Source organism: Vigna unguiculata, chromosome 6 (assembly GCF_004118075.2).
Source record: "Vigna unguiculata cultivar IT97K-499-35 chromosome 6, ASM411807v1, whole genome shotgun sequence".
NCBI classification, from domain to species: Eukaryota; Viridiplantae; Streptophyta; class Magnoliopsida; order Fabales; family Fabaceae; genus Vigna; species Vigna unguiculata.
The window spans coordinates 19,456,553-19,483,253 of record NC_040284.1 but is presented as its reverse complement, the minus strand read 5'-3'; the positions used below and the strand labels follow the sequence as shown (position 1 = coordinate 19,483,253).

Sequence of the window (26,701 nt, the reverse complement as noted above, 5' to 3'; positions counted from 1 at the left end):
AAAAGGGTGACGTCTGCATCTTCATGACATAATGTGATAAAATCGAGAGGGGGAAATCAATTCCCTATCAAAAAATGAAATTCGCAAACAAACAAAGATTATTTCAAATTCAAACTGTAAAAGGGAGCGACACAGGTAGAATTAACTTCATCAATCAGACAATGTTATTTTGTTTTCACAAACATGAGGCGAAGAGGCAAATCATTTTTTTTTTCCATTCAGATAGGGCAGTGGCAATAAACGTTGAACCCTAGGAAAGTGTTAGATCATGCTTCAACCCAGTAGGTCTCTTCGGCAGATAGATCTTTAGAGATAAATTTACAAGTCAACTACTGTATAGACACTGGTCCGAACTCAACTCAATTGTCAACCAAAAAATTGGTCACCGTCCAAAACATTTCATTATTGAAGAGGTAAGAGCAGAAGTTAGAAACTTCATTCCAGCAGATCCACCAGGAAAGTATGATATAGAATAATAGCCAAGTGAGAGAACCTGCAAGTGAAGTCAAAAATTCATTTTTAATGTAAAGACATGTATAGTTATAAAGAAGCATGACAGAAGAATAAAAAAATGTGTACAGAAGATCTATCTCCACACACCCAGCTACCCACACATCACATAAAGCACACTATCAAGAGTGTGTAATTAGCAGTTCCTAAATTTATATTGGTTTTGCTAGATTGAAAGAAGTGTTCCTAATTGTTATAATAAATTCAATACAACAGAAGTCAAAAAATATTTAGCATAAACAGCAAATCAAAAGAATAACACAAGGGGATTGGGGATTGGGGATTGGGGAATGGGCATGGCTAAGCTACAAGGAAGAATTTTTAAGGATACGTGAAGGTGATACCTGCACTACAGAGAATACCACAGAGAGGATGTAGCTATGAAGCACCATTGATACATATATGGTACCAATCATACTGCCTAGAAAAGCCAATGTGAAAGGGAGCCTCTGAAAAACAATTATAACAGCGACAGTAAGGAAGAAGCAGCAAAGCGGGAATCAAAGAGACCAAACAAATTCATTGAAGCAACATATCAGCAATAGGAAATGAAATTGTAGCAAGTTACCTCCCTTGACATCATGTGAGTAAGCTGGTTTTTTGGACCCTTGAGAGCAAAGAATGATCCGATAATAAATCCACAGCCAAGTGTAAAGCATATAGCAAACTTTTGGGGCATAACCACCATGACGGGCAGGAATAATGTAAATGCTATAAAAACAAAGAAGACTCCACTTGCCAGAAGCAAACCAAAATATACAAGTGCTTTGCCAGAAGGCACATTACTAGTAGCAGACTGAAAATTGCCAGGTAGATCTCTCACGCCTTTGGAAACCCTAAATAATAAGAAACAAATTACTTGATAAGCCCAGGCAAAAAATCATCATTATTTGTTACAAAAGGCTTTCTTACCAGCATGTTCTTTTGCTATGATGTAGAAAATCCATTTAAAACAAATTAGGAGAATGTATGTTCTTTCTGCGCCATTTTATACTCTAAAACCAAGTCAAGCCTAAACCAATAAGGCAAACTTACCACAAGTTTTTCCAGCTTAAGCTTTCACAAAAAATCTATTTAGTTAAAAAGCTGTAAGGCCTAACTCGCTGACATCCTTTAATCAGTAATACTATGCTATTAAATTTTTACAGAAATTTTTTGAAGATATAACTTGACATGTTTAAAGGGTAAAGTTGTCTAAGCTACATCAGGTATAACTTTAGGCCCATTATCCTATTTAGAATTAGGCTATTTACCAATTAAAAAGTCTTACCACAACGTACATTTTTAAGTTTTCAGGCTAACCTAGGCTTATAAGTTTTAAAAGGGCCAATTTTAGGCCCTAGAGCTCTCGTCTAACAAAAGCTATTTCCAACTCCACCACCTTATCACATGCATATAAGGCAGACAAAATAGCCAATTTTCCCATAGACAATTGCATCAGAAACCTGTTTTCAGTTGTAACCTATGAAGCCCAGACACGCCTCATCAATGGCGTGTCCCGTGTCCAACATATATTGCACACCGACACGCGTACGATACTCGTATGACACATGTATCATTCAAGTGTCCAATTTGAAAAACACTTTTTGTATTTGACATGACATCAACACAATATTAATAACCACAATTCAATCATTTTTCTAAAAAACCCATACACTTGTAAGATACCACATAAGTTTCTATTATGATTACAAAATTAAGGAAAAAATATGATCACAACTTTTCACTTTTTTGGATATTAGATAGATAGGTTAGATTCATTTTTGTGTTAGTCGTCAGTGTGTTAGTTGAAAGTTTGAAACTAATATGTATATACAGGCCGTGTCCCGTGTTTTACGTTTTCTAAATTTAGCAATATTTTCATGTCCATGTCTATGTCGTATTTGTGTCGTATCCGTGTCTATGTCCATATCTGAGCTTTATAGGTTGTAACATTAATTCACAAAAGTTCCTGACACCAAGACTCAGCCTTATAAATTAATATGACCTTACAGTGAAGTTTATGACACAAGAGAGAAGTGAGAAATATCATGTGTACACTTAGATGATCACATTGATATTAGGAAAACACAGGAATTTTGTTTCACGTTATCAAATTTTACTTTTGGGAATAAGATCCCAGTAACATAATGACGGGAATGACATTCCTTAGTATTTAAAAAATAAATACTATTGTTAACTACATTTTGTTAGAAATCCTTTCGTGAAAGAGGTGTGTAAAGGAAAAAAACAATTACATACAAACTTTATTCCCAACTGATGGGAATCAACATACTGATAAGGACTTGGATACCATGAAATGCTTAAGTATTATATCCAACATTACAAGACTATAAATCACAAACGCCAATGTCTAAAATATAGGACATTGAGAGACACGCATACACACACAAAGACAAATAAATTAAATAAGAGTGGGTTGTCAATATTTAGGAAAAGGCTACTCATGCAGAGGTCCTAGCCAAACAGGCCAAGTGTTATAGAGCAGAGTATGATTCCGATTTTGGTATCATGGAGTACCTAAGTCCAACATCAAGAATTATGAGATGCTCAGTGGAGTACTTAAGTGTTTTGATTCTCTTCCTTAAAAAAATTAACTTTGAAGGGATTCTCAAAGTGCTTACAAAAAATGTCTTTAACAAATAACGGCACACTGCAAAAATTAATAAAAAATGATTTTGATATAATAGACATTAAATGGTTAACTTTGAGTAACCAAGCTATGTTGGCCTTCCATTATTTGTCCAAGTCTTCAATCCATTCTTTTTCTACCCCTTGCAGTGAACTCCTCACTTTCTCATTGTTAGTAAACATGGTTTCAAACAAAGAGAAGAGAGAATTTAAAAAAAAAAGTGTAATAAAGTGAAATTGGATATAAGCTGGTGAAGAAGAAATATAATGGTGATGGCAAGCAAACTTTGACAGCTCTACAAGATGAATGAGCAAACAGCTGACTTGTCTAGTATGTACAGTGAACCAAATGAATTCACAAGTAGCGAAAGCTATGCTATCACTTCATATCTACTCCAACACTTAACATCAAGTCTCATTAAGTAGTATGAAATGTTTGATGGACTACTTTAGTTGAGTATCACCTTTATCCACACTTGAACAAATAGAATGGTTAGAAACACAGCATATGTACTTGCACTGTTGTGTTTCTTATTGATGTAAATATATAGGATACAAAAGAACGCAATACACTTGCCTAAAACCCTAACCCTAAACTTGGGTACACAGAAAATATTAATAAAATAACATTATGTTTCAACATTCCCACTCAAGTTGGAGTATATAGATCATATCCACCAAACTTAGAGCATAAAAGTTGAATCTTAGGTCCTCTTAGAGATTTAGTTAGAATGTCTGTGAGTTGCTCATTAGAGCGAACAAACCCAGTGATAGGATTCCTGGACAGCAATTTACCTCTAACAAAATGACAATCAATCTCTATATGTTTACTTCTCTCAAGAAATATTGGATTGGAGGCAACATAAATAGCTGTCGTTATCACTATACATCTTCATCTACTCATTTTCACAAAAACTTCAACTCTTAAAAGGGTTGTTTAACCCACACGAGTTCACATGTAACCAGGGCCATAGATCTATACTCAACTTCTGCACTAGACCGGACAACACTTTGTATCTTACTTTCCAATACATATGATTCCCTCCAAGGAATACACAGTATTTGTGGTAGATCTCCTATCAATGGGACAACCAACCCAATCTACATCACACTAGCCAGTGTTTCCCTTGTTCTCATACAACAATCCATGTCCAAGGTTCTCCTTTACATATTTGAGAATGTGAATAACAACATTCCACTAATCAATGTGAGGGTTTCGCATAAATTAACTCTCAACTACCACTAAATAAGAAAGATCAAGTCATGTTATAGTGAGACAAATGAGTTTTCCCACCAACGTTCTATACCTTTCCTATCAATGGGCTTGCAATTGTCAGGTTTGTTCCCTCCAAAATATCAAGATCATATTTTCTTTATGAAATGATGACACAACACCTTATTATTGTGTCACTTCAATACCAAGAAAATATTTTAGATGGCTTGGGTCTTTGGTCTAAAAGTAGCTAAAAAAGGTATTTTTAATTGAGCAATTATAGGGATATCATTTTCCTATAATAACAATATCATCAACATAAATTATTAAACAAACACACTTCCCAAAAAAAGTATGAGAATGAAACATTGAATTTTCCTCACACCGTTTGAATCCAAAAGTTTGCACAATGATTAACTTTATCAAACCAAGCTCAAGGTAATTGTTTCAAGCCATAGAGAAACCAATGTAATTTATAAACTTAATCAGACTCCTTCTAAGCAACAAATCTAGGAGGTTGCTCCATGCAAATTTCCTTCTCCAAATCAACATGAAGAAAGCCATTCTTAATGTCAAGTTGGTGAAGAGGCCAATGATAGATGACTACCATATAGCCACCAGAGAAAAGGTATCACAAAAGTCAAGACCACAAATTGGAGTGAATCATTTAACTACAAGACAAGCTTTGACACTTTTTTACTTTACAAGTAAGACCAACCTTAAAAGCATAGACCCATCTACAACCAACAGAGTTTTTACCACGAGGAAGAGGGATAAACTCCCAAGTACCACTATGTTCAAGTGCATTCATTTCATCAATCATAGTTTTCCACCATAAGTTGACCAAGTGCCTAATAATGGTGGACAAGGAGAAAACAAGAGCGTAATATGAACAAGACAAACGATTACAAGTATATCAAATACCTTTTCTAAGAGCAAAAGGTCAAGCATGGTCAAAGTCAGGAGAAGTCAATGAGGATGAAGGATCTAAGTCACAAGTATCTTCAGGCAAGAAATGAGTGATTTGTGCATAACACCGGTATGTGAGAAGAGGCGATGGAACAATGTCATCTATACTTCAAACTTCAATTTGAGAGGAAGAAGGAATAATCAATGAATCACATATGGTACATGAAGGACCTACTAAACAAATAAAGAATGTTCCATGGAGGACAAGAATGTAAGGGTGTCCTAAAAAAAGATAACATTAGCAAACATATAATACCTTCAAGTTGAGGGAGAGTAACATTTATACCCTTTCTAAAGGAGAGAATATTCCAAAAAGACATATTTAATAGCCTTTGCAAAAAGCTTATCAAGATTTGGAGAGACACTATAAATAAAACAAGTACATCCAAACACGTGAAGAGACATCGTATAGAGGATCATTTGGAATAATTATAGAACATGGAACTTCATTCTCAAGGGAGGAAGAAGGCATCATGTTGATTAAGAAACACTTAGTTAGTACTACATCTCCCTAATGATGAACAGGGACATTATTATTCAATATTAGAGAGTGTGCAATTTCAATAAGATTTTTTTTTTCCTTTTTGTTATACCATTTTGTTGTTGAGTATGAGAACGTGTTGACTGGTGTAAAATTCCTTGAGAAAATAAGAATGAAGAAAACACAACAGAAAAATAGTCCCTATCACCTCTGAGAAATTTTATTGTCTTTCCAAATTGGTTTTTATGGTCACCGAAGAAAGAGCTAAAAATGGATAAAAGTTCAGATCTATCTTTCAATAAGTAAACTAAAGTATGTCAAGAGAAATCATCAATGAAAGCTACAAAATAAATGAAACCAAAAGAAGCAACACAACTTGGTTCTCAAATATCAAAATGAGTATTAGAAAAAACAGAAAGACATTGTGCTTCAAACATTTTAGGAAAAGATCTAACATGTTTTTCTAACTGACAAGATTCACAATCTATCACAATCTAATGCTTGGATGTGTTTGAGACTAGGAACCATCATCTTCAATTTTGATAAACTTGAGTGAACCAAACGATCATGTAAAAGTTTTCAAGTTGGAGTTGCAAAACAAGATATTAAAGGACATTGTTTTAGATAATAAAGACCCCATGACTCGTATCCTTCTCTAATTAGACAACTCGTACCATGCTCCTGTATAACAAAAGAATTAGCAATGCAGGTCACAAAACCGCTTAAAGACCGAGTCAATTAACTTAGAAAAATTAAATTGTAAGGACAATAAGGAATGAACAAGGCAATATAAATTTAGTGAAGGGGATAAAGAAACTTGACCAGCTCCTTAAGAAGTCACTTTGAATCAATTGACAAGAGTAAAAAAATGAAAAAAATTCGATAAGAAATGAAAGAAAATGAAGAAATGTTACCATAAATATGGTCCAAGGCACCTGAATGAAGAATCTATGGACTATGACCTTCCAGAAATTGAGAAATGCATGTAGTTGACACACTTGGAATTGAAGAGGATTGACCTTCATTGATTGATTTCTCATACTTGTACCTCAAAAATTCTTGATACTCTCCATAAAAAAATTTAGATTTTGATCTTTCAAATTTAGACACATGACCAGCTTTTATTGGAAAACCATGCAAGGAATAACAATTTTTTTGAGTATGACCCATTCTCTTGCAATATGAGCATTTTAAACGTTCACTCTTACCACCACGTTCTCCTCGTATGTTCCGACCTCCTCCTCTTCCACAAGGGACTACCATTGTAGAATTTTCAATAATTTCATGTTGATCGTCATCTTTCATCAAGTTAGACAAATGGATGAGTCTAGTAATTAAACCATCCACAGAAGGGATTTGATCACCAATTAGAATTTGATCACGGACATGATCAAAATCTAAATGTAGGCTTCTCAAAATCAAGACCACATAATATATATCAAGTTTCTTGTTGAGTTCCTCTAATGAGTCTGCCACTAGGAATCTTTTAACTTCTTCTACCGCATCCCTAGCCTCTACCATATGGGAGACCAAATCATGGTTGGTTTGTTTGAGAGAAGTCAATCTTCTAGTTGCATCGAAGAGACATCGTATATCATTACCAAAAAAATTTTTTGCATTCTTCCAAAAAGAGAAACAAGTTTTGTAGTATCGGAACATCTGGAACACACTAGGCTCAACAGACTGCCATAAAACAGCACACAGTTGGAAGTCAATCTTTTGCCATTGGGATTTGTTTGCATCCGGAATAGAGTTGAGCTCAGTTTCTAAGTGGTCATGGTATCCTTGACCAAGAAACCATAATTCAACAGAGGTGGACCAAGACGAATAATTCCTCGAATTGAGCCTTGCACTTGTAATGGTCGGAGTAGTCGAAAAGAAAGGAGCAGAACCTATTGAAGTCATGGTAGAATTTTCAATAATTTCATGTTGATTGTCATCTTTAATAAGGTAAGGCAAACGGATGAATCTAGTGATTAAATCATCCATAGAAGGGATTTGATCACTAGTTAGAATTTGATCACGAACATGATCAAAATTTGAATGTAGGTGTCTCAAAATCAAGACCATATAATATCTATCAAGTTTCTTATTGAGTTCCTCTAATGAGTCTGCCACTAGGAATCTTTTAACTTCTTCTACCGCATCCCTAGCCTCAATCATATGAGAGACCATATCATGGTTGGTTTGTTTGAGAGAAGTCAATCTTTCAGTTGCATCAAAGAGACACTGGATATTATTAGCAAAAAAAATTTGTGCATTCTTCCAAAAAGAGAAACAAGTTTTGAAGGATCGGAGCAACTTTAAGACATCAGGCTCAACTGACTGCCATAAAACAGCACATAGTTGGAAGTCAATCTTTTGCCATTGGGATTTGTTTGCATCAGGAATAGAGTTGAGTTCAGTTTCTAAGTGGTCATGGTATCCTCGACCAAGGAACCATAATTCAACAGAGGCAGACCAAGACAAATAATTCTTCCAATTGAGCCTTGCACTTGTAATGGTCGAAGTAGCCGAAAAGAAAGGAGCAGAACCTATTGAAGCCATTTCAGATAAGTGACCAAACCTGAGAACAAATAAGAGAAACCCACTTGAACAAATAGGATGGACAGAAAAACAGTGTATACTTGCACTGTTGTGTTTCTTATTGATGTAAATATATAGGATATGAATAGAGGCAAGACATTTGCCTAAAACCCTAACCCTAAAGTTAGGTACACAAAGGAAATATTAATAAAAATAACATTAAATATCAACATCTGCAGTAATAATTACTTTTCTTGTAGCCCATTGAATCTACATCAGGTTTAAGTAAATAATTAATGCACCTACAGAGATACTAGGTGCCATTGACGTAAACAACCTTAGCATCCTCCTAATGATATGAAAAATATGCTCAAAGGATAGATGAAGGGAGGATTTGATAATTCTGAATATATGGGTGTCAATTTTGTCCACAAAGTGATTGCTAATAGCCATTCGGGCATTGGTAGGAAGAGATGGTCTATGTAATCTTACCAACCCAAGATTTGAATGGTGAATTACAAAATGTTGCATGTTTGGGTATCAATTTTGATTCACATAGAGTGCCTGCTGATAGCCAAAGTCAGTGTTGGTGGTGACATGGTATATTTAATCTTACTCAGAACGCCATTTGATAAGCAAAGCTTATGTGTCATAGTTGCTTTGCTCCCCTCCAAACCAACTTTAAGTGGAGAGGAGTACAGACAATAGATTGAGAGTAGGAAACTTAGTCTCAAAATGTTTTTGGAACCATCTGATGGTGCAGGTCTAGCCCAAGGTCACAATGGGTACCAAAACAAAAAACTAAAAGGCACCTTTCGAAGGGACACAATGAAGGAGAGGTTGAATGGAAGAGAGCACCACGGATCTAAGTAGAGAACAATTAGATGAATACAACATGTGAAGGAGATTTTGCAATGTCAGTACCAACTCATGAGACTGCATGACATTCCAGTGGAGGTAGGTCCAGTGGGAAACTAACTACTGTGATGGAAATAAAGACATGCTGGGGTCGCTATACATGGGATCAAATGACAATCGTGGAGCAATGGTTGTGCTGGCAGCTGGAAATTAGGTATGAACATGCTAGAATGAGTACACAACAATGAGGGCGGGGGATTGGGGAGAAACTGGGAATGAGACATGGCCTTAAAAGAAGAAATCCACAAGGTATATATCGATAAGGGCTGCATCTTGGATAGCCCTATATAACATGTTAATGGAAGAGAAAACTAAGAAACATTTGATACTTTATAATACGGAAATAAGGAGCACCATCCTATATAGTTAAAAATATCTAGATTATATATGTATTATTGGGAATATTTTTATTTATACCCATATCATATCTTTATTATTAAAGGATATCAAATCTCTTGTACTTATTTAATGTGTTCTTGGGTGAGGTAATTTAATGTTGTGAAAAGTAAGAAGCAAAATGTTGTCACAAGATCAAGTGCACAAGCATAATAGAGGATAATGGCATTAATCACTTGTGAGCTATGGAAAAAACAACACCTCAAAGAGCTTCAATTTTTTAAAAAACTTCCCAAATGCACCTTATATGTGACAATGGGGCAATATTGGATGTAGCCTCCAATCCTGTATTTTATGAGAGGAGCAAACATATTGAGGTGAATTTTCATTTCATAAGAGAAAAGTTATTAAATGTTACTAAATGTCAACTATAGTGAACAGTTACTAAATGTATTCACCACTAGATTTGCCAACTATAGTGAACATTTACTAAATGTATTCACCAAGTTTCTAAGAGGACCAAGGATTGATTATATTTGCAACAAACTAGGCACATTTGACTTATATGGTCCACCTTGTAGGGTAGAGTTGTAATTATAGAAATAATGAGCATATCATATATAACCAAGAATATCTAGATAATATATGTATTTAGGAATATTTTTATTTATTCCTGTACCATATCTTTACAATTAGAGGATATCAAATCTCCTATATTTATTGTATTGGTTCCTTTTTCTCTATATAAATAAAGCATTTGTATTGTCTCAGAAACACATGATTTTAGTTCAATGTCTCCCTCTTTATTATAGTTAACAGGTAGGTTTTGGGAGGCTCAAGTTTCCAGTGGCATCAAAGACATAAATGGCCAGTTTTAAGTTTTGAGCCAGAGTAAAAGTTGGGACCAGCGAAACTAGTCTCTAGTCCCCTCTATCCAACTGGTCTACACGACATGGTTACCAAAACAGATTTATCCCTTGTATATGATGAACACTTTTCATGGTGTGAAACACCTTAGGCAATTCCTTGATCCAAAACCTCACGAGCAATAGAGTTAATCCCAAGATAATAATGCTTTCCATATTGGTGTAGTCCTGCCCTTAAGCAGCTTAATAACACCTAGCTACATCTATCTTATCCCTTATTGAGGGTTCTGTTAGCCTAGCACAAATCTAGTTGAGTGTCAAACTTCCTTCTGAATCAACAGTGTACATGACTCTAATTAAATTAACATTCTAAAAATGATTTTTTTTTCTAAACCCGTTGAATTATCTGTTGAGTAATTAAAGTTATTCTTAAATATGCAAAATAACTAGAAGTACAACGAATCAAAACCTACAACAACAACAACTATAATAATAAAGGGAACAAAATCCATGCTAAAGTTATTTTAACAATATCTTCATGTTTAAATGGATTGTACCAATGGCTACAGACATGGTACTCATCCATCCTTAAAAATAGAAAAATTACACCTTAGTCCCTAGAAATTACAAATTTCAGTCACATTGGTTCTTTTCAAGGACTAAAGTAAAGTGTCTCATGCTTATAAACTAAGACTTTGTTGGGCTAAATTTCTCCCTAAAACACTAACAAGAAAAGAACATATAAAGGTAAAATGAATCAAATTTCTTCCATAAGAAAAAACTTTGCACCTATATCCTCAGCTTTTCAAGAAGTTGTATAAATGAGCTTCTTTTAAAATTAAAAGCACAAGTTGATTTTAACTTACGAAGGACAAGTCTAGTTAATTGTATCTGCTTCCTTTAAAACAAGTAACTCGCTTTATGGAGTGGAAGAAGTACGCTTGTTGATAAGAAAGAAAATCAACCAATGATATTTTAAGACAAAAGTGATTTGCATGAATGTACAATAACATCCACTATCGATTTCTCATCAACAATCAAAATTGCTTACTTTTACGCTTTAGACTGGATCACTCAATTTAGAGTCCAAATCCATTTTACTACCTTGTTTTACTTCCTTGTTTTATTCTCTTATGAGTGCTTCAAAAGATCAGTTTATCTAAATAGAGCCAAAGTGAGTTAGAAAAATTAGATTCCCAGTCCGTTATACTTTCCTAATCTCTTCTATGTAAGTTACAAGTGCTTCCAAAGACAAGTTTATCCAAACTGAGCCTAATTCGACCGATAATTGTGATTGTTTTAGACTAACTTATGATTTTGTATTACTAGGGACAAATATTTCCCACCCCAAGCTTCTCAGGCACGGATCTGGAATTTCACTAACAAACACTAAGCTGTTACACGATTCTCACCACACACAGAACCAAACGCATCATTCTCTCTTCATAATTAAAACCATACTTGCTTTTACATAAAAACACATGAAGCAAAAATAAAAAAGAGGCGTGGTAAGAGATTGAAGTGGGTTTCTTACACGCTGAAGGTGCCTGAAACGGTGTCGTTGGCGGACCTGACGGCGGATTCGAGATCGAAGGAAAGACCCAAATTGGAGCTGTCCTGGGAGGATTGGGCGGTGGCGTAGGAGTTCCAATCGGCAAGCAATGACGACGAGGGTTTCGCCTCCTCCTCACCACCGCTCGGTGCCGAGAACCACCCTTGCATTTTGGTCGCCAATTCCAAATGCGAGTGACCCTTGCTTGGAGGGAGAAAAGAGGGAAATGAAATGAATTAGGGTTTGCGATTTGATGTGTGGATTTAACTGTTGTGTGCTGAGTGCTTCTGTTGTTGTTGTTGAGAATTGAATAGCTGCTTCTGCTCTGTATTGTTGAAATCACCACTGGATTGCTACAATACCTTACCACCCTTTCTCAGTCTTTTTTTCTTTTTCTTCTTTTTTTTTTTATACAGGTAAGAAGTTCAAAATTATATAAAGATGTAAAATCATAATTATTCGTATGTTTAGGGTTAAATATGAAATTGAAAATGTCCATGTTCAACTTTTGAGTGTTAGATGAATTGATACGTTATTATTTCTAAGTTTGTGAGGTCAAAAATATTTAATATGATTGAATTATAAAATTTTATCTATTTATTTTAAAGATTGTGAACTTGATTAAATTTAAGTTTTAAGTTTTTTTTTTGTTTTAAATTAAACCTACATTGAATTTCTTTTTATGTTGATTGATTGTTAAAACTTTTATATTTTTTATGTGATTATTACTTTATTTTATTAATTTATTTTTTTTATCTTCATGTCTTAATAAATAATATAAGATTGTGTGAATAAGTACAAATAAAAATATTATTAATATAATTACATCACTAAATTATTGAAAAAATTAAATTACATAAATATAATTAAAAAATATAAATAAAATAAATATTTAATATGCTCTGAAAGAATAATAAATTTTCATCAAAGATATCTAAATATATAGATATCTTATATTTAATTTCAAATATTTTATAATATAAAATCTATAATTATATAAAGAGATTTTTTTTGTGTTCACATCTCGTTTTTTCAATTTTACCTTTAGTTGTTATTTTAAAAGTTAATTATTTTAAATTAATTATTTTATAAATAGTTTACTTCAAATCATTATTTTAAAAATCTCTTTTGTCTTCATCTTGAAAACATCTTTTGTGTATATATTTTATTTTTCCAATTTTATATTTAACAACTATTTTAAAGTTAATTATATATTCTTTATATTCTAAAAATAAATGTGAACACAGATCGCATGTGTGTTCACTAATATTAATAATATGTTTAATTTTAATAAAAATCTCCACAATTTTTATAATGTAACTTTACAATGTATAATTCTAATACATAACAAATTTATTCATTTTATAAAATTTATTTTTAAAATTTATATTGATGATAATTTCTTAAATCTAGTCTTCCAATCTAAGAGTGTGATTAGTTTCTCATTTGAAATCCCAGATATTAGATAATCATAATTCATTAAAACATGGTCATTATCTGTACTCAATTCCAAAATATCATGTATTGAGCTAAATATGCATGAAGTCTTGCACCTACCATGTAACATTATAATACGTTACGACCTGCCCAGATTTACATGGTCTAAAATCCCTTATGACATGGTTAGTTCATTATAGCCTAGCCAGAAATGTGTTCTCTCACAAATTCCGACACTGGAACCTCCTTCAACTCTCGCCACATAAAATTTATTCTCTATATGAGTATGTAAGTTTAGTAGAATTAGGATGACTTAACAATCAAGCTCACACAATAGATGCCTTAACACCAAATAATGAGTTAATTTTTCTTATAACTAACCACATTCATACAACTCACAAATTAACAATATTTTTCAATCACAACCTCAAACCAAACTCAAGAAATCATCATCATTTCCATTGGACATCATTCTTCCTACTCATTTATATCACATGTCCACACATAAAATAATAAAATGCTAGACCATATGTTGCATGGCACAAAACCCAATCTTTCTACAACCTAACACGCACATTAACCACATACCATCGTCTTTCCATGTTTCACTATTTTCCAATTTTTACAACTATACTTCATTTTGATACGATCTTATATGATCGTTTCTGAATTTGAATCCTCAAGAGGCACGACACAAATAAATCAAAGAAGAACGCAGAATAAGACAGAGATGGAGGACGCCACAATCTAGCAGATTGATAAGTCAAGTGAAGATTCGTCATAAAGATGTTAATCTTTGATAAGAACCGAAGGCCTAAGCCAAGAACAAAGAGAATCCTCTCTTTAATAAAATCAAATTCAATATATGGCTAAAAGTGTTTACAATAGTTTTTGGTACCTCTATATATAGGCACACGAGTTTAAGAAAACCTAAGAACCTTACAAGAAGGCCCAAACCAAAACATAAATTAATTTATAAAAGAAAATCCAAAGCCCAAAAACATAGAACATAACTATTTTCGAAAAGAAAACCCAAAGTTCAAAAATATAAATTAATTTCCTAATAACTATCCTTCAAAAGTGCTCCAAGCCATGATCTTCATATCCTTTGAATTTTCACTTGCAGTTGCTTGTAGTATCAAGAGTCTTGAATAGATGCGATTTTCCAATCTCTTGCTCCATGCCCTTGTCATAGGTCCTTTGAATTGTAAAGGTCAATCTTCAAATTCTTCTTGTATGGAATTTAGGGATAGTCCTCTATCACATTCAATCCACGTAAAAAACCCCTCAAGCCTAGTGCCCAACAAGAAAAGTTGGCACCCAACTTAAAACACCTTCCAACACCTTAGCAGAGTTTTCTACACGTGATATAGGTTATCTAATTTAGTAATTCAATTGTTTTTCTAGTACCAAAATACTCTTAATTTATATCAGAACAATCTCAGATATCGCTAATCTACCAAATTGATATCTCAACTTAGATGAAAGGTTTATTCAAATCGACTTAAAAACGTAAGGATTCACTATCTAATTTTTAAAACCAAACCAAAACAATCATATATGTTGAAATTTCCAATTCTTTCCTCGTCACAAATTTTACCATCAATAGCATAAAATCATTTATTTCAATAAGCATAGATTTCACAATCCAATTCTCATAATAAGTTAGATAATATCCAATCAAACCAACACACCCACCCACCCACCCACCTCCCCCCCCCCCCCCCGGCAGCCACCGCCCTCTATAGATGGACTAAAATAAGTTTAGCAAGATTTCTTTTTAATAAATTCATGGCATCAATAATTTATTAAAATCTTAATTTAGGTTTCTCATTTGTGAAGATAGATCGCTCAAACAACATATGATGACTACAAGTGTATGTTTTAAAATATGTGAAGTTTTTACCATTTTGTTACATGTATATATGGAATTGTTGAATTAGTGTGTGTGATACGCTCTAGAAGGGGTGAATAAAGTCTTATACTTTTTTTTTATAACACTATACTAAGTCGTCTAGCACCAAACATATCAAACATACACAGAAATATTAAAATAACTTTCATACTCCCTCTTTTGAACACACTAAATGAATGATAGAAAGATTTGTAGAGAACAATATGAATCTTGTGTTGGTGTAACTTGTTTTTTTTATTGTTGTTCTTCGTTTTCAGCTTCAACTTTTTATACATCATCTGGAAAATTATTGTTGAAGCTTCAAATCAGATATATATTAATTTTTCAAATGTGTATCAACTTTAAAACATATAGCTATATATATAATTCATTTATTAAATCTTTCATATATTTGGTTATCTAGAAATATGTTGATTATTACGACTTGATTAAATTCATCAGAATTGAATTCAAAATGAATTTTGAAATAACATACTTTGTCTAATAACACATCAAACAAAGTCTTATAGACTTTTGATCAAAGAAAAAAAATGGATTTGTGACATTCAGCAACATTAACACACAAGTTAGATTATATATAAAATATTAATTCAGTTCAATTATAGTAGTTGTTATCATCAAAACCATTAAGATCTTAAGTACATTAGATGCTCTCATGGGTGTATATAGATCGTTCGATCTCACTAATGTTGGATCATTTTATTTTAACAAATTGATGCATTCATGAGATACGATGGTTTAAGATATGTTTCCTATCTCGATTTTTAGGATGACACATCTTAAGATATTAAGTAGAGAAAAGTTAAAGAATTTTTTTTATAATAAAATTTGTCATAGTTAATGTAAGGAATTTTCTTCACATACGAATTTGAAGTTGGTTTTACTAACTTGTAAAAACAACTACTTTGAGTTGATGATTCATGTTGTTTTGAACACTATTCATGTGTAATTTGTATATGTTATATGTGATTTTAAATTGAGAATCTATGTTGATGATGATTTATTCGGGTTGAGAATGTGTAATGAACAATGTAGTGAGTATATTCTACATTTTAGATTGATATTGTTAATCCATTATTGTACCTAATCATGGTACAATCATACTTGACACCAAAACAAAAGATTCTCTTGGCAAAGGCAACATATACACTCAAAGTTAGTTGTGTTCTCTTCTTAATTGACATTACTTATACTATTTTAGTTTCTCAAATTATAATTTATTAATTAGGTCCCTTAAATACTACAATTATACTATAATTAGTTTCTCAAATTTACTATTTTAGCTTCTCATAATATTGATTTATGACATATTAAAGTTACATAATTATTAAATAAAATAAAATCACATTTGTAACATCAAATGTATTCAATTGGTATAATTTAAATACAAATAAGACTCCACAATTAAGATATCTAAAATTGAAAGTAGAATTAAAATAAAATAAAATAAAATAAATAAGCACAACTAATAAATTGGAGGGCTCAAAATTTTCAAGAGTTGCACTTCAAAAACCAACGGCTCCTGTGCATGAGAAAAAAGGCTGCGACGAGGGCCAAACTGCAATTAACAAAAGCACATCAATCTACTATTACAATCAAATATAATTATTGAGAATTTAGCTTAGCAATTAAAAGAATATCTAATCTAACCTCTTCAGGTATTGGTTTCAAGTTCTCGTTTACATATCCTGCTGAAGGAGGGATCAGTGCTCTTCTCTTTCCTAAAAGTACAAGTAAATGCCACAAAAATTACAATGACAACATTAATTAATTGACCTTAATTTAACATGTTTTTGTATCATGTCCATTGTTATGTTTAAATATTGTTTATAATCATATGTTAGAAACGTATATAAATGGATTGCATGCCAAAGTTTGGAGTAATATATATATATATATATATATATATATATATATATATATAGCAACTCATAAATGCCATGGAAGAACATACCACCAACTCTCATGCCTGTGAGGACCTCCTTTAAGCCCACTATAATCTGCATAAAAAAGAAATGCAAATTAGTACAATGAGACCTCATAATTGATTTCAAAAGAACAAGAACCAAGAATTTGAATGTCAAGTGATAAATAATATAATCTTGTTATGACTATGGTCATGTGTTAATTGGTGAAGAAGTTAAAGTCTAAAATGCAGAAAAACAATGAACAGAGTAAAAGGCAATAGCCATATATATAAGAAGTCAGAGCTGAATTTTATGGTTAATGGAATACTCAACTTGGAAGAATGTTTGAAAAACATAATCAACGATGACTAGAGTTAAGTAGCAACAGAATGCCCCCACACTCAACTAAATTGTCAAGGACACTACAGAATTTAGACTTTCTGCTGAGTCTGTGGTGTTGTCCCTCTACTAAGTCTTCAAAATACATCGATAAATACAATTTTGATGTTTTAAAATATATTAAAAACTTCTTTAATATATCAACATCAATATATTTTGAAGGTTCAGCAGACTGACAATAATACATCTATATGCTCATGACAAAAATGACAATACAACCTCATTTACATTTGAATAGTAAACATACAAGTTGAATGAAAAAAACTTACCTGGTTCTCATCCAAGGGAAGTGTAACAGGTGTACTTTCTCCACTGAATTGGTCCACTGTACTATCATGAATTAGAGTATGAAACCATGCAACAGTAGAACAGGTTTGGATCAGATAAACTGGTTTAAGGGAAATTAAGGGGGAAAATATGAACTAGAAATTGAATGGTTGTGTTTTGTGTGTGTTAGAATACAATAATGATTTGAATCATGGTAATCAGTGGAATATCATGTATGTGAAAAATTCAGTTTGCAATTACCTGAAAACAAAGTATCCATTTGCACGCCTGCATACACAATTGAATTTGACCACATCTCCATTATGTGCTTCTGGTCCTTCCCCTTCAACAATATCTAATTCGAAAACTTCATATGAATACCTATTTATGTACAAAGACTTGTATTGATAGCTTGATTTATTTCAATAGGAAAGAATAGCAAAATCACTAAAATGCATTATAGTTCAATGATTTTATCAAGTATATTCACTCGTGTATTTGAAGAAACATGGAAGAATGAAGTGTTGCTTAATCTACTATTAGAATGTAATCAGGCATCAAACCCGGTCTTCCATGAAAGAATCAAACATATTGAAATTGATTGTCATTTTTGTTAGAGAAAAGGCGCTCTCTGGAGATATCACTACTGATTTTGTCAACTCTAACAATCAATTGGCTAACATATTTACCGTCCCTTAGAGACCTTCAAATTGAGTACATTTGTAACAAGCTTGGTACATATAACATATATGCTCCAGCTTGAGAGGGAGTGTTATAATGTAATCAACAGTTAAAAAATATAGGAAATTAACTGTTATATAATCTAGGAAATTAGGTTAGGATGATTGATTTCTAATTATTAAGTGTTTTTATTATAATTGATTTTGTAACATAGTATAAATACATACTGTGGTCTGCATTATACACACAGTACATTCAAAACATATACAATTCTATACTTACAATGGGATGTGGGAAAAAACACATACACACTCAAATAAAAAGAAAATAAGGTTGTTGGTCTTTCCATCAAAGAAGACAAAAAGTGTGAATCATCAAAGTGTTTTTGCACCAACAATTTATGTCATACATACATGCTTCATTTTACTGATGGAATGTAGCATGGAAGTTCAAAAATTGTTTACCTTGAATTCTCACTCCACTAGGTAGCTTCAAAGTCCTAGATGCTTCACATAAAAAATAGTAAATCACAAATCATGATACACTAACATTTTTCATTTCACAATATTAGATTAGGTTAAAAAAAGGAAGAAAGACAGACAAACCGTATGAGTTCAGGTTCCTTCATGTCTGGCATAATTGGTGCAGCCAGAGCAGAAGAAGCATGCCATATCATGTGATTAATCCCCAGAAATTGAAGAACCATCCTTCTTGAAAATCTTTTCACTGTTAATATGGAGACTCTGTTATTAGACTCAGCATATCTGAGTTTTGCATCCTCCAAGCACCTGAATTTATCAGAGGTTTGAAGCACTTGGTCAACAAAGATGCTTCTCAAGAAGCATGATGACAACTTTATGCATCAAAAGAATCCATTTTCATAATGAGGAGCAAAGATATAAGATAAACACAAAGCAACGTCACAAAAGAAAAATAGAGAAAGACATGAATTATTCTGAACCTCTTCCCATTAAGATTTCACCATCTAAAAAATATTTTATTTCATTTCACCACATTAAGATTTTTGCACAGTCTTGAGAAACTCTCCCCATTACAATAAATCAGAGAAACCCTCTCCATAGATTGGGTGTGTCTTCTATCTTCAAGCATAATGTTTGAAAATTTGGATTGATTCTCACAAAAAGGTTTACCATTTGGCCTCTTTCAACTTACAATAAACAATTATATTAATGTAAAATAAGTATTTCAAGGGTATGACACATTTGGACATAATTACTAAGAAAAATGAGATTGGAAAGAAATTTCATACCTTGGAGATGCATGCACAGAGGCAGCACATGGAGATGGAACCAAGAGAAAAGATAGAACTGCCATACTCAAATTGAAAATTGAGAATAAAGGTTGATACTTGTGTGGCCACTCATTTCAATCATCAAACAAAACATTATCTATCTCTATGACTCCATCCAAAAGTAAGGTACTTGCTGATGAGTATGGACTCACCCACCAAGCCCAGAATTAGTTACTGTTTGCAACTTCCATTATAAATGCAAAGTGAAAAGGCAAAACTAAAAACAGAGAGAAAATATCATAATGTTGTACTGATTCTTTTTATTTAATTAGACAAAAAATAAATAAAGGAGAGAGAGAGAGAGAGAGAGAGAGAGAGAGAGAAAATTTGATTTTAGAGTATATTTAAAAAAAATGTTCTTTTTATTTTTCGTTTGTTAGAAAAAGTATACATTTTTTATTTCAAATATAGCTTTTTTTTTAACTTAATTATATTTTCTATCCATTTAATTTATTCTGTGTTAGAGTTTGATTCTCTGTGGTTTTTGTTTAAGTCAATTAAATTTTTATTTTTAAATTAACTGAACTTGGTTCTTTTTTTATTTAATTATTTGAATTTTTTTATTTAAATGTTAAGTTTTATTATGCATTTGAGGTATAAATACTTTTAGAAGTTTGAACAATTATAAAATTTAAGTAAAATTAGAGTTTGATAAATAAACAATAATTATTAGATGTTACCATAAGAATTGAAAGAAACGTAGATTTCATGCAACTTTTTTCAAAATTATTATGTGATTTTAAAATAATAATAATTATTATTGAACAACTTCAATTTACTTCTCCTCTATTCTTGTAAAATTGTCTTTCTCATATAAATAAATAAATATTTTAGGGACCATCTTATTACATGGGGTGCAGACAGTAATTATAAGGGTGTAGGAAACAGAAGCCTAAAGTTTAATACCATATTCGCACGATCCATACCCACTATGTCCATCTCCATAAAGCTATATTTGAGCTTTTTAATTAAAAGTTTATATTAAATTTTTTTATGAACTCATTTACTTTCCTTAGCTTTTTGAAAGTTAAAACGGCACAATGTTGTAAAAGAAGATAATTTAATTTTTTTTTTCCTCAATTTATGTGTTTTCTAAGGTGTATTTGGATGTATAATTCTTAATTCAGAACAAAAATTATGTTATCGTTCATATTTTTCAAATAGAAAAGCACGAATTTTAAGAACTTCAAACACGTTCAAACTTGGTTAAAAGCATTAAAAATGAGGCTTTATAGTTTCTAAATATTGGGGCATCACAAATATCTTTCTCAATCAATATAAAATATAAATATAAATCACAATTTAAACCAAACTCTACACAACCTTCCATCTTGCTTTTGAAATCCTAGATTTGAAAAATGGAACCAAATCTGTGCGGAATTTGAAGAAAAAAAAAATGATAAAGAAAAGCAGCAAAAGAATCCACAAAACAAAATATATTATTCAAAGATGTAACAAATGTATGGTAAAAGTGGCATGCCCTTTTCTACACAAGTGGCCCTGCAGCCCAAAAGGATGGAACCATAGGAGAAATTATCTTCAAGTATCGTCTACTTGTGAATGGAACACAAAGCTTGGGAATGTTGTGGTGATGTCCCTGCCCAAACACATTCAAAAGGGTATCAGAAAAGCCCAGTGAAAGACAAAGGACAAATCAAAATATATGTTAGTAGGATACTCATGATGAACACTTAACTTGCAACTATCATACTTTTCTAAACAAAGATTCAGTAATGAGTAGTTATGAAGTTATAAAGATCAATGTTATTGTTTGAGATCTCATGTCGATTAGAATAAGACCACATTATAATATATAAACAGGTGTAATCCTCATTTTACAAGTCGTTATGTAAAAATTAAAGTTTGAGATAAACTCACTTCCTAAGATTATATCAGAGCCTATCCTAATCAAGTTCTTTGAAACTATTATGTCATTGTTTTGTTATCAAGTTTCGGTTAAACTATTCACAAATTGTCTAATCTCACGTGATGTTCATTCATCGACGGAAGGGGTGTTGGAGATCTCGTATCAATTAGGAATAAGGCCAAATTAATATATATATATATATATATATATATATATATATATATATATATATATATATATATATATATATATATATATATATATAAGTGGGGTGCAATTTTTACTTTACAAGTCGGTTATGTGAAGTTGAGTTAAGCATGAACCCTCTTACTAAGAGTTATTTTGCTCTGTCTACTTTGGAAAGTGTACTGCAGAAATTGACAAGAAAAAATATAAATTGAATAATTACTTGAGATATTGAAGGGTCATGTTCTTCAGAAGTGATGGATGACGCAGAACAAGGTTTCTCCACTCTTCCTTGTCAATCTTGCCATCATGCTTTGTATCTGCTTCCTCAAAGGTCTACAGAAATCCAAAACTTAAATGTTAAAACCATCCATGTGTGTTTTCAAACAGAGAGAATGAGACTCTTGAGACAAGTGGGTACAGTTAGAACTTAGAAATGCAGGTGAAAGAAGAATGGGGTAAAACCTTGTCAATTATACTTTCTATAACATCATCTGATAGGTTCATGCCAGATTCAGCAAGTGTAGCTACAACCATTTGCTTCACCTGCATAAAAAGACATACAAAAATCAGGATTGTCTGGAATGAAGAGAAACAAAATTTAGAATTAAACAAACTTGACTAAGTACCTCTTGCCTTTCAATAAAACCCTGCTGCTTGAGATCATACAGTTGAAAGGAAACTGAAACATGATATCATTTGGGTTTAGTTTTGTTTGCTTAAAAAGGTCAGTGAAGAAAACTGAAGACTGGATTTCAATCATGCATCGTTCTAAATTTTAAAAGGTGAACACAAAATTAATGATAAACTAATAATTGTACAAAAAGAAAAACCCTTACAACATACATTCAATCTTATCATCAATAGGGGCATTTGGATGGAAAACGGAGAGAGCACGAGCAAACTCTTCAAAACCCAGTATTCCATTGTGCTTTGTGTCAAACAAATCAAATACCTAAAAGAATTAGAGAAAAATTCATTACGCATGAGTTTCTGTTGAACAAACACAAAATATAATACTTTGGTTGCATATTAAGCTAAAGGCTGTAGTATACCATAGCATGCATTGTGTGCATACACAACTTGTGCAAGTAAATAAACTATCTCGTACTGCATTAAATATGCCATCCTTTTAATTGCATGTGCAAACAGGCACAGACTAATTTTTAAAATAGCATCCTTTCAAGGTACATAAGTTTATCATAATTTTCGCAATCCTTGTGTTCGGTGAACTATTCAAGCTAGTATGTGTAAACAAATATGATGCAATAGTAGACATAATATGCAATATTATACACATACCAATGAGAAGAAATTATAAAATACAGAGACAACTGAACATCTAGAAATGAGTATGACTAGACAAGGTGATTGATATAGATGTCAAACTGCTAAAACAGTTGCATTGGAACATAGCAAAAAAGGGAGAAGTACCAAAATTTCAGTCATTACATTAAGCATTAGACAGAGAACCAATTTTTTTCTGTGTATCTGTGTCTATATTAACCTGATATGACCATAGAAAGAGAGTTTCATGTGTCAAAGTAAAGATATTTGCATAGGAAATCAATAAAATGAAACGAAAGCAATACCCGATCGGCAAAAAGACTTTCTTTTTTGTTTGTCTTGAACAATGCCAACTGAAACTCTTCCTGCAAATGATATCTAAAGTTGAATATAACATCTGATAGAGTTTCTAAAACTAAACCCTTCAAAAGAAAGTAAATGACAAAATGGAACAATAGAATAAACAGCATAGATACGGAATGATAAATAAAACTTAAAATTAGGCATATATTTTCTTTCATTGTTGGAAAAGGCCAAGCTAAAACAGACCAACCTTGTTAATCAACCCATCATCAATAACAGCACTGCTGATCTTTTTGAAGAGCTCATAAAGTGCTTCTATTTCACTTACACTGACTGCACATACAAGAAAATATATACCCTTTTTTCAGTACAATATTATGTATTTAATTCCTAGCAGCAATGTTCGCGGCAATAGAATCCACCATTACAAACAAAATAATTATAGCTTTCATACTAATGCTTTTCTTTTTTCTTTTATTTTTTTGTTCATTGCCACTAGTTAAATTACCTCAAAATATGATGGAATAATAGAAGATAAAGGAATTCAGAAGTGTATATTCTCAGTAGAAAAATCAGAATTTATTTGTAATCTAATTATGTAAGAACAAAAAGACAAGTAATGAATTATAAGCATATAGTAAGGGTAAGTACGTACACACTGTCTCTCTAGCAAGAAGTTCAGGATCTTCAAGGCCTCTCGGCTGGTTGTATATGTCCAGATCACAACATCTCAATATGGAAGCAAATAAAGGCTTTAATCCCTCTAAGCACTGCAACATGATATCTTTCGCAAATCAGAACACTCCATAACTGTTCCAAGAATAAATCAGTTAGAAATTTCATTTAGTTCGTCCTTAATAAAGTCATTATAATCAGGCACAAGGCAAACCAACCTTTTAACCATTTCCAATTCCGGTGAACAATCCCAAATGGCAAGATCTGAAAAGGCAACAACAGAGAAAAAGAAACCTAGTTTCAGACTTCAAACATGATATTGATGCCATTTTCATATCAGAAGGTACCCAAATTGAAAATAAAGCAACACCACTAGTCCCACTTTCAAACACACAGAATTCATTGAAAATTAAAAGTACTTATCACCACGAACTACAAACATCAACATTCCAGGCTATATAAATTGTGCATTGCTTTCTTCCTTTCACTTTGAATCACAAGAAAATGTGCATAAAAATTCACATTTCAATGATGTGTGTATATGTCTATATATTGACACTCCTTAAGCTAGTTACAAAATTTTCGATGTTGAAGTAAATTTCCACAAATATTTGATAAATTAATAGGCATTAAGGAACTCAAGATAACACCCTACATAACAACTACAAAAATAGAAACAAACAAAACCTTACTCAGCAAGATGGGGGTAATGCTACATTGGTCACATGCCCATATCAAAAACAAATTTTCAGTAAGTCCATAATCTTCAAAACACAAACATAAAATTACTGATAATTGACAAACTCAGAATCCATGACCCTACATCAAGCTCCTCACACAAAACCTCTCAAAATCGCCTTGGAGCAACACCAGATTCAAATTTCAACATCCCCACATAAAAAAATTACAAACTTTTAAGGTTACCGAATTATGAATTCAGCGCAATTCACAGCTCACACATATCCACCACCTCACAAGCATGAAAAAAACCCATCGATCTATGGGAACCGGCACCGAATCAACACACAAAATAAAAGAAACAAAATTTACAGAAAACTGAAGAACCCCACATCAAAATACACCATAAAATCTTGTTATGCAGCTTCAACCATGATTGAAAAAACAAACAGCCCAGAAGGGTAGGGGAAAAAAAATCAGACCTTGGAGGCAGAAGATCAGACACCAGAAAAGGAAAAAGAAAGTGCGTAGAAGATTTGGAGAAGTTAAGGGTTTGGTTGGAATTAAAAGGAATTTGGGGAAGTGGAATGGATGATTGGAAAGAATGTGTTTATGAAGGTGACGCAAGTGATGTTGTCGATGACAGATAGAGTACAACCCACAAGAACCTCTGACAATTTATTTTATATCAAAGGTTAACTCAATTTTTCATATCATAAACTTATCTCTGAAAAATTAATAAATAGAAGATAAGTTATAAGTTATAAGTTATCTATAAAATATTTCAAACTACCAAATAATCATAAGTTGTTACAAATTTCGTTTGATTTCATCACTTCTAACAAAATCAGTGATTTTTTTTAGAGTTTGATTCAAAACTATAAGTATAAGTTGAATTTTGGAAAGTGGGACTTCCATTCTTGCTATTATATTTTAATTAAATTAATTTTTATTTTTCTGGTCTAACAAGTAAATTTCTTTGTTGAGAGACTGAAAAATTAACTTGGAACTAAAAATCAGTAATTAGTAACTTATCAATGCTCAGTTACTATCTTATTAGACCATAAATATATAATGAAGTTATTTGTTGAAATAATTAAGGATAAAAAATAACAGAATAATATACAGTTTTATATGGTAGTTTGTATAAATTTAATTTTGTTTAATCAATCAAATATATTTTTGAGTATTTCTCATTTTTTTTATTTATGGAATTTTGTTTTATACTTTTATATTGTGTATTTTAGTGTTCATCTTACACTTGCATTTTTATATGTTTTCAATCAAATTTAAAATATAATAAAAATAATGGATATGATACTGCCATTATATCAATTAAAAGATAGTACGAAATAAAAAAATTTAAAATTAATATTCATCGATATTAATAAGCATAATATAATAATTAAAATAAACATTGTGGCATAAAAATATTCATAACTTAGTAATAAAATCAGATGAGTTTGGTATCTATCATATTCGTAACTTAATTTATCCTTTTCATTTTTAACCCTATATTACATTTAAATATTAAAAGATTTTTAATATGATTGTTAAGTATAACATAATTTGTATTTATTCTGATGACGGCATACACAAATCAGAAAGTAAAATCTATATTATTTCTCTAAAATATTCTTAATATTATTTCTCTCTAAATATTCTTAATATTGTTTCTCTAAATATTCTTATTATTTATATTCTCATATTTAAATAATATGTTGTTAATTTTATCTTTTAAATATATATTTATTTCATTAGCTACTTCCTCACAGCATCGTATTT

General features: G+C 31.9%; 3 protein-coding genes across 6 annotated transcripts; all 3 read right to left on the bottom strand.

Moving 5' to 3' along the window:
- Positions 1-80: 80 nt before the first annotated feature.
- LOC114187950 (protein transport protein SFT2) lies at positions 81-12,420 on the bottom strand. 4 transcript variants are annotated; one of them, XM_028076398.1, is made up of 4 exons: positions 11,985-12,398; positions 1,079-1,346; positions 855-959; positions 81-493 (listed from the first exon to the last, which is right to left on the bottom strand). In XM_028076398.1, the coding sequence occupies exons 1-4, from the start codon at positions 12,170-12,172 to the stop codon at positions 383-385; spliced, it is 672 nt and encodes a 223-aa protein (XP_027932199.1). In that variant the 5' UTR covers positions 12,173-12,398; the 3' UTR covers positions 81-382. The 4 variants fall into 4 exon arrangements, 2 of the variants coding, with proteins under 2 accessions (XP_027932199.1, XP_027932198.1); XR_003605364.1 differs by lacking the exons at positions 81-493; positions 855-959 and adding exons at positions 5,279-6,485; positions 6,719-8,370 and having other exon boundaries at positions 1,264-1,346; positions 11,985-12,420; XR_003605365.1 differs by lacking the exons at positions 81-493; positions 855-959 and adding exons at positions 5,279-5,437; positions 6,719-8,370 and having other exon boundaries at positions 1,264-1,346; positions 11,985-12,420.
- A 4,281-nt stretch (positions 12,421-16,701) lies between these two features.
- LOC114187599 (peptidyl-prolyl cis-trans isomerase FKBP16-1, chloroplastic) lies at positions 16,702-20,121 on the bottom strand. The gene is made up of 8 exons (XM_028075884.1): positions 19,879-20,121; positions 19,214-19,396; positions 19,073-19,107; positions 18,189-18,282; positions 17,930-17,990; positions 17,309-17,354; positions 17,005-17,075; positions 16,702-16,912 (listed from the first exon to the last, which is right to left on the bottom strand). Exons 1-8 carry the CDS (start codon positions 19,941-19,943, stop codon positions 16,820-16,822), a joined length of 648 nt encoding a protein of 215 aa, XP_027931685.1. The 5' UTR covers positions 19,944-20,121; the 3' UTR covers positions 16,702-16,819.
- Positions 20,122-21,182: 1,061 nt separating this feature from the next.
- Positions 21,183-25,617, bottom strand: LOC114186580 (calcineurin B-like protein 3). The gene is made up of 10 exons (XM_028074533.1): positions 25,399-25,617; positions 24,457-24,502; positions 24,219-24,373; positions 23,814-23,896; positions 23,566-23,625; positions 22,820-22,928; positions 22,603-22,655; positions 22,439-22,519; positions 22,197-22,309; positions 21,183-21,517 (listed from the first exon to the last, which is right to left on the bottom strand). Exons 3-10 carry the CDS (start codon positions 24,340-24,342, stop codon positions 21,460-21,462), a joined length of 681 nt encoding a protein of 226 aa, XP_027930334.1. The 5' UTR covers positions 24,343-24,373; positions 24,457-24,502; positions 25,399-25,617; the 3' UTR covers positions 21,183-21,459.
- Positions 25,618-26,701: the final 1,084 nt, after the last annotated feature.